General features: G+C 38.1%; 1 protein-coding gene and 1 long non-coding RNA gene across 2 annotated transcripts; one reads left to right on the forward strand and one right to left on the reverse strand.

The window, feature by feature from the left end:
* Positions 1–228: 228 nt before the first annotated feature.
* Positions 229–1,963, reverse strand: LOC141847391 (protein indeterminate-domain 7-like). The gene is made up of 3 exons (XM_074735438.1): positions 1,655–1,963; positions 1,154–1,556; positions 229–1,072 (listed from the first exon to the last, which is right to left on the reverse strand). The coding sequence occupies exons 1-3, from the start codon at positions 1,776–1,778 to the stop codon at positions 352–354; spliced, it is 1,248 nt and encodes a 415-aa protein (XP_074591539.1). The 5' UTR covers positions 1,779–1,963; the 3' UTR covers positions 229–351.
* A 1,168-nt stretch (positions 1,964–3,131) lies between these two features.
* Positions 3,132–8,040, forward strand: LOC141844841 (uncharacterized). The gene is made up of 5 exons (XR_012603200.1): positions 3,132–3,232; positions 3,937–4,020; positions 5,375–5,574; positions 5,639–5,911; positions 7,556–8,040. It is a non-coding gene; the product is annotated as an uncharacterized LOC141844841 (long non-coding RNA).
* Positions 8,041–8,605: the final 565 nt, after the last annotated feature.

The raw sequence follows: 8,605 nt of genomic DNA on the forward strand, positions 1-8,605 counted from the left end.
CCTCCAAGATTATGGAGCTTGTTAATTATAACCAGTCTTCAGCATTATAATTTATAATCATATCATTTTAATTAACCATTTCGTGTCAGGCTATGTCATCTTATCACAATATTGAATTATACAAAAACCCTGCAAATGAATTAATTACATTTGATGATTTAAATTTATTATACCCTACGTTTAATTAGTTTATAATTTGTTTTGCCGTTGACAAAATCCATGAGTAGGATTGCAAAAGCAGCAAATTTAAAAAGGCAAATAATTAATAACTATGACAGGTTGAATAAGAAATGATGAAAGGAATGGAGAGAGAAACAATGATACACTAGATACAAGATGGTGCTGTGTAGCTTACTGATGCCAATATGGTTCTTGTAGAGCAGCCTCGTAGGAAGAGGAATCGTTCATGGACTGGTCCAAGTCCAACATAACCCTCTTCCCCAGCAAATCTAGAGTCAACTGGTTACTGTCAGTACCTCTTCCTCTTCCCTTCTCACTCTTGCCCTCTGATCCCTGCTGCCGTCTTTCACAGCCCCCAATCCTATCTTGCACTATTTCATGATCAATAGCACCAACACTAGTTCCCAATCCATGCAAATTACTGTCGCTCCAATTTTCTCCCTGACCAAAGGAAACCCCGAGGCTAAACCCCTTCGTCTGATCAACCTGCTGGTGTGCTCTCCCCATTATTGCACCCATTTGAGCTGCCTTTTGGAGCAGTGCCGTGGCTGACAAATAAGGAGACGAAGCAGGGAACGGAGGGTGGATCTTGTGCTGATTTAGCAAAGGGAAGAGTTCCGTTTGGGTCTTGGATGTTGAGGCAGCAGGTGCCACCTCCTGCATCATGTTGAAATATAGCGCTGAGAACATTTCTGAAGAACTAGTAAGCTTGGCAGCCTCCTGGGGTTTCATGATCATGTCAGTTTGGAAAACTGCTGGGAGTTCACGAGATGACATGACTTGAGAGTTGACCGACTGTTGCAGGGGATCATTACCGACTGGAGTAATGGCTTTTGCAGTTTCTTCAGCAAGAGCATCACAGAATGCTCTGTGGGTGATAAAGCCGTCCCTCCTGCAAAAGAAAGTACCAAGCGTGATTGCAGTAATTAATCATGAGTCAATATTGTGAAACAATGGAAATGGTAATTATTGCCTCGAGAAGAGGGTTCCACATTCACATTTGTACTCCCTCGTTCCGCAGATCTTGCTGTGTGCCTTCCAATCTGACTGCACGGCATACTTCTTGGAGCACTTGTCGCACTTCCACTTCTTCTCGCCGTGCTTTCTGGAGAAGTGCTTTTTTATGCCTGTGAGGTCTCCGAGCGCCCTGGAAGGGTCATGGTGCACGCATGACACCTCAGGACAGATGTAGACCTTCTTCCTCACGGCCTGATCCTCTCCTGCTCTCTGCTTCAACTTCCATGGCAGGTTATGGCCCCTCCTGTGCAGCTGCAGGTTCTGATCCCTTTGGAACCCTTTGTTGCAGACCTCACACACGAACCTATTGATCGCCATCAGTGCCTTTGGTGACAAAGCTATCACTTCAGCGTCTGGGTCTGAATCGATAGAATCAAATCCAAAAATTAAAGGAAAAGGTAACAAAACAAACTAATTAAACGCGGTAGCAACATAATATGTGAAGAAATAGTGACACCTGGGTTTCCTGGAAGGCCCCTCTTTTTCTTCTCTCGTGTCGGCGGCGACTGAGAAGCCATGGAGAAGAACCGGGGGCTTGAGGTGTCACAGGCTTCGCCGGAGGGAGATGTGAGATTGGACATCTTCTCATCCCTCCCTCCACTCGCTCAGCTCAGCTACTTAATTACGCTCAGTTTATAAGTTTTCTCGTTTTTGTTGATTTGGTCGGAGAAAGAACTGAATTCGAGCATATAATTTAGAAAGCAAAACCGGCATAAAGCCAAAAGCTTAATGAATACAACAAGAACAGAGATCCGATAGACCAAGAAGCTCAGGAAAAATGAAAAGAAGTGATAAATTTAACTGATGAGGAGAATAAAGAATGGATAGATATAGGGAGGGGACGAGGAGAGCCAAACAAAGAATGCAATACTTCCTATATAATAGTGTTCTGACGTTGCACTTTCTGTCCTTTACTTTGTCTCCTGCAATTTGGACTTCTCACTGTTCCTCCTCGATTTAATATGGTATTATTAAAAGTTAACGATCAAACTGCGTAAGCGGTAAGCTTTTGTTTCGATTGCACCAATGAAAACACAAAGCCGGTTCCGACAACATCAGAATGAACTCAGTTGGAACTCATTAAACTGCATATTCTTTTCTCTATGTTTTTACTGAAACTCCATTTATCAAGTAAAAGTGAAAAAGGAAAGCGTGATATTGTTTGGAGGAGGATGATGATGATCGGGATGGGCACTTGGTGCTGTGTTCATATAGGGGATCGGAGAGCATGGCTGCTGCTGTAAAAATTCATCTTTTTCGTCCCCTAACTTTTGATATCTGTGATAGCAATGATGGGCTCATTGATCGAACTTACTTAGGCAGACATTTACATGTGCCTTCTTCCTTTTTCCTTGTCGAATAGTCTTTTTATTTTTTTTTCTTTATACAAGATTTGTTTATCTACTTCATGATTATGTCTTTATTTTTTTTCTCCTACTTTTTGTGGAGGGGACAGCAGGCATTTGTGTAAGAATTGAGATTAAACCAAATATATTCCGAGATAGTCTCACATTTAATTGTTCGAAACATCGTACGCGAGTTATTGACTTTTGTGGCTTGTTCTTCTCCGGTTGCCATTTAAACCTACTGTTGAAAGTAGAATCAGTTTCTATGAAATTATCAAATTTTACTTTTTTTCCGGAAATTATCAAAATTCCTTTGAAGTTTGTAAACTTTTGTTGTTTCAGTCCTCAATCATTGATGTCCTTAATTTTTCAGTAAATAAATTAACGGTGTCAGTGATTAAGTGGTAAAGCATTAAGAATTTACAGGATTTTTGAGAAAGAAAGATGAATTTGGAGGAGTGAATTGAACTCTGGGCTCAAGAAATCTTGGATCCAATGGGCTCAACTCCCTATTTAACCATGAGGATCCAATGGGCACAATAGATAAGGTCATAATCTTCTTCCTCCTCGGTCCATGAGAATTGCAGATATCATATCCAATCCAAAGGCCACAAAGCTCGACTTTTGGATGCATTTGACGACCTGCAGCAATGGATTGCCTGATACGCGGTAAATCCTACCTCGCGAAGGTAGGTTTTTCTGACTATTTGATTATTTTGCGAATGAGCTTTGGAAATGTCGTTTTCTAGGTGTTCTTTTTCGTATCAAAGATTTGTTTTAGCTGTGAGGAAGGAAAGAAGGAAGTAGGTAGAACTGGTGTAAAGAATAAAGATGGCAGGAGATTGGGGAAAGGGAGATCGAGAGGTTTTGAGCGCTTTCTAGGGCCTTGAGGTGGAACGAAGCGTTCCATATGAAAACTCAGAGAACTTGGTTTAGTTTCGCTAGTTAGCCCTTTGTCATCGCTGGCGAGATCAGAAAGAGAAGAAAGGGTGGGCGACGAGACATCGAGTAATATTAATCAGATTTGTTTCTTCTGCTGCAGCAACTCTAGCAATCGAGCTGGGTGTAGAATTGCAGCTATTAATCTGGATCTGTAGCTGGTACTCCCCTTGTTACTCCTCTACTCAAGATTTAACAAAACAGAAATTTGAGAACTTCCCTGGTGAAATATAAATAATTCAGATACAATGAGTTGGTTTCTTTTCCGTTGTAGCAGTTAGTTGCATCTAATGTTGAAAAGGTTCGATTTTTTTTAATTTTTTAAGCCTGGCATGTTTGATTCCCTAAGCGAATACAGTTGACTTATTCTGAATCATTTTACTTTTTTATGGGAGAAATAATCAGTTGGGACACTCTCTTGAATTAGTTGGCAATATCGTTTTACATTTTGCAGGCTAGAGAATAAATTTTGGTTTGGGGATGGCAACATTGGGTTTGATCTGATGGTCAGTTTATGATGGAGGTTGCTATGTCCTAGGTAAGTTTATTTTCTGGCAGTATATGTGGAATATGTTTGGATGTTATTTCGTTATTCTATCCTTTATCATTTCATAACCCTGTCAATGTCTTTGTTTATGTTTGAATGAATTTGCTTGTGAATGCATCCAGGATTATTGTTAAAGCTCTGGTGTTCATTGAGGTGTTTTCTTAACATAAATCCAGGATTGGAGAGATTTGTCTGGTTTCATCTTATGTATTCTAGATGTTCTATGTTTGCTCGTAGTTTGTCATTTCATCTCATACATTCATACGGGCTAAAAAATTCTGATATAAATAATAATCGATTGTTTCCACAAGTCCCTTATCATTTTGATCTTTGTTCGTTCAGACTCCACATCACCAAAATCTACATAACCAAAATTTATGAACATCCTGTTTATGGATTGAAAAAGAGGGATCATTAATGCGTTAACTTGAAAGCCTGTGTAAAATCCTACCCTCAATGATAATGTCGCGTTTCACTATGATTCAGCTATTCAAAGATGTACACTTGCTGTCATTCCAATTACTGATTTTGAAAACTACGAATTCCTTGATTGCAAATTCCTTAAAATCCCTAACATTAAAAACCCTTATTCAGTGATAGCTTTAACAATCAGAAATGAGTTGCTTCATATTTATCTTACTCTTGCAGTGATGAATTGTAGCTTTTTTTTTTTTTGTTTTTTCTCCTTAATTTATATAGAATTTTGCTAATCCTCTATATTGTGCAAACATGTCTGGGTCCAACTGGGCACTTTTGTGAGTTGGAGCAGAGCTTTCCCTAAGTGCCTGTTAGCAGAGGGTATAATACATCTATATTACTTAGACTCAGGCTATGGATCTAGTTGTCCAATGTCTTATTTTCTAATAATTTTTAAACGAGGTCAATGGAGAAGTGCATACTTCTTGATTGAGGTGTACAACACATTATTCTCTAAGTTATTAAATGTGATTATGAAGGCATTAAGGTTGGATTTTAGTGTCATTGTTTGACTTGGGTGTTTAACAAGGTACAGGAGTTAGATTGAGAGACTGATTATTAAAGTAGTACATTGATTTTAAAAAACCAATGGTTGAAATGTTTGATGGGAAATTTTGATGAAAGGTGAATAAAAACCTTAGATTAGGTTCTTCACAAGATATGACTCCCTTCTCACAGTGATTAGGTCATGTAAACCAGAGACCTTATTTTGATTGTGGACCTCCACCTCTTCTACCCCCTTTTCCCTTCCTCTTTTATAATTCCTCCCAACTTCATGTAATGTTTATAAATTACCAACATCTTTGGTCAATGTATCACCCATGCTTCTCAATTGCCTCCTGATCTTCTTGAACACTGTTTGGAACAGAAGAAGATAATTCCACCCAAGTTTGGAAAGTGAAGGACTCCATCATGATAATTGAAATAAATTCAGAATGAACAACCTTCCTGAGGTGGCTGTACTGCATGAAAAGAATAGATGGTAAGCTATTTCATCACAAACCTGAGTGGGGCTAGTGCAAAGAACTCACTGGGAAAGGTGCAAGTAAATCTACTATGCCATGAAAAGTAAGCATATGATAAGCTGATTTTACTGCTACTATGCTGCAATGTGACTGTCTTCAATTTGCAGACTCAGATGAGATTGTATATGGCAAAGAAATCGCCACATGATGCAAATTTTGAAGCTTACTGAATGAGACAGGGCTATCATATAATAGCCCAAGAGAAAGATGGGTGAATTTGATCTCTTAAATCCTGACAAGCTTATTAGCACATACTAGGAATAAATCTGGAAAGAGGTTTCTCAAAACCCCCATGTCGTTTCCCAGAGCAGAAAGGAAATTCTGATCATCTAGACTCCCCCTCAATGATGCTCAACATGCAAAAATCCTGATTATTCCAGGTATTCTTCTATGAGAAAATTTTCTGAGGTTCACTGATCAGATCAAAGCAATTTTTATTCTGATTTGATATAAGAAACTGAAGGTAAAATTTTGAAGAATTTTTTCTATGTTGTAATCACTGGATTAACTTAAAATCAGGTTGTCAAACATTTCTGACCTCAAATTTACTCCCACTTCGCAGGATCTTAACTTTGGACTTATGGTAAAGTTTCTGAATGATAATTAAAGCTGTTGACATTAATTTCCACCTTGTCCTATGTCTTATCATAGAATGACAGGCTGTATGGAGACTCCATATGCCTCCTTGGAGTTTCTAGCTCGCTTAATGTTATGTGTCTCTTTGCTATATCAACAATCACCATCTGTTCCACGTCAAAAATGAAGAGGAGTAATGCTAGGGGCACATTTTTAACAATTGCATTTTATTTTGTCCCAGTTATATTTTTTTTGGTTTCAATTTGAAGAAGTCACCAATGATAATGTAGCTGGATTTAGCTATGAGAGTCCATCATGACTAAGGGATTAAGAATAAATTTATTTATGAGCCATACCAAGTTTATAGAAAGAAAGTGTATACTCTATATATTTGGAATATTTTTTTATAAAAAAAAACAATATTAAGCATGCTTAATCCAAGCAATACTTTCTTTATCCTCCAAGAAGATTCAGATTCTCTCTCTTCCCCTTGACTAATTCAAGGTGATTTTGTGTTTTTTCTACCAATGAACATTATTTATCCTCATCCTTTTTCTAACATTCAAAGCAAGCCTGGTTGCTTAAATTAGACGAGTTTGCAGGTTGACCATCACCTCCCCCATCTCATGTCTTTATTGGCAACTCCTAAGATGGAAACTTACTGCTTTTGGTTTAGATTACCTATCAAAAGCCCTTAAGCTATCATTTTCTGATGAAGGCAAATTTTGAATCTAAGATCTTAGCAAGAACTTCTAAGGTCCTTACCTACTAAGCTAGTTGACACCTTATTCTGCTTGTTTCTCATCTGGACTAACTGCGTTTTTCCTGAATATACAGAAGAATAATGCATCTACAAATTTTTCTTCTATAAATAATGACTGCCATGTTCCTGCAAGTCAAATTTTCTTCTCTTCCTCTTTCTTGTCATCTTCAATTTGAATTCTTCACCAACATTTTTAGTGGTAATTTGTATCTTCATGAGCCACTTCTACGAGTGCAATTGAAAACTATGGATTTAATTTTTTTTTTTTTCCAACAAACGCCATCTTATCATCCATGGTATTGAATATTTTTTGTAATTGAACATTTTTTCGCAGATATGAGGATGAAAATGAATAGTGAGTATTTGATGATGCTTTGGGAATGGCAAACTGTTCTTGGTTTAAATGCTAGGATCACTAAATTCAATAATCTTCTTTCCCTGAATCAATCATGGTATATTGAATGGAAGTGGACCATTACCATTGTACATGTACTTTCATATAATTATTGGAGACTGGATGCATCCCCACAGATCTGCTATTTCAGCAGATACTGTAAATTCGGGTTCTGTTTATTTTCTGATTTGAACTCGTATGTAGTTTGTAACTTACTCTCATCTCATTCAGTGGGATCTTGTTTTTGTCTCCATTGATGTATAACCACATGTATCTTGAACATTCTCGCAGGCAGTATCCCACATTTCCTTTTCAATCCCTGTGGTGAAAAAAAGAGAAATTGATAGGTAAGTGGGGGACCGAGACAAGCTGCCGTGAGGTTGCCAGTGGAGATGGGAGGTTGGTGGATCAATTCTGGCTAGATGGAGTGAAGCTTGATAGGGATAAAGAGAGAATGAATGGAACGAGTGGCCTGGCAGTCAGGTCGAGCACGGTGATGCTGACACGAAAGCAACAGGTCGGCGATAGCCACAGTGACCGCGACTTCCTTGTCAGCTCGACTAGGGAAACTGGTCCACAAGCAAGACACTTCCGGATATATCTCCATGGAACAGTTCAATTCACCACCATGGTAGGAAAGCAAGCAATGCAAGAAAGAACGTGTAACGGAATGGCATAAATATGGAAACGAGTGGCTGTTTCTGAACAGTTGAATGAATGAGTGGTTGTAATTTTCATGTCCTTTTCTTCACCCATACATATCTTTTACTGAGCAATTCCTCACAACTATTATCTGTAATTACCATAGGTGAGACTAATATTCATTCTCGCAACAGAAGTTATCATTTAGTGAACACAGAGGTAAGAAGGTAGCAAGAATATCTGGTTGTGACCATCCTTTTGTTTTTATTCTCTATAAAGTGGTCCTGTTAATTAAGTGAATAAAGCTGAGTACCTGGTTTGGTCCCTCTTCTGTAAATTACTTCACGTCCATCATCTGCAACTCCTCTGTAACCAATAGCATGAAGCACTGGAAGTTATAATAAAGCAGCAAGGAACATGGCAAGTACAAGTCAAAGATATGCTCTCATAAAGAGGTGAACCTAAATGTCCCAGTACAATTTAACTGGTGAACTTTGTATATTAATTAATGATTTGTCTACTCAAGGATTATTTACTGTATTCTCTCCCCCAAACTAGAGTGGAAGTGCAATTTAGTTATATACAAACGTATTAATGTTTTTTTTTTCCTTCTTTCAAGTAAAACAAGAAACCTTTTCTGTGATGCCAACTATTTTTGTTCTATTTTTTTATTTATTTAAAAAATATCATCTCACTGTT

The sequence above is a fragment of the Curcuma longa genome, chromosome 1 (genome assembly GCF_044706935.1).
Source record: "Curcuma longa cultivar G26 ecotype Majalengka, Jawa Barat chromosome 1, ITB_CL_G26_1.1, whole genome shotgun sequence".
NCBI lineage: Eukaryota > Viridiplantae > Streptophyta > Magnoliopsida > Zingiberales > Zingiberaceae > Curcuma > Curcuma longa.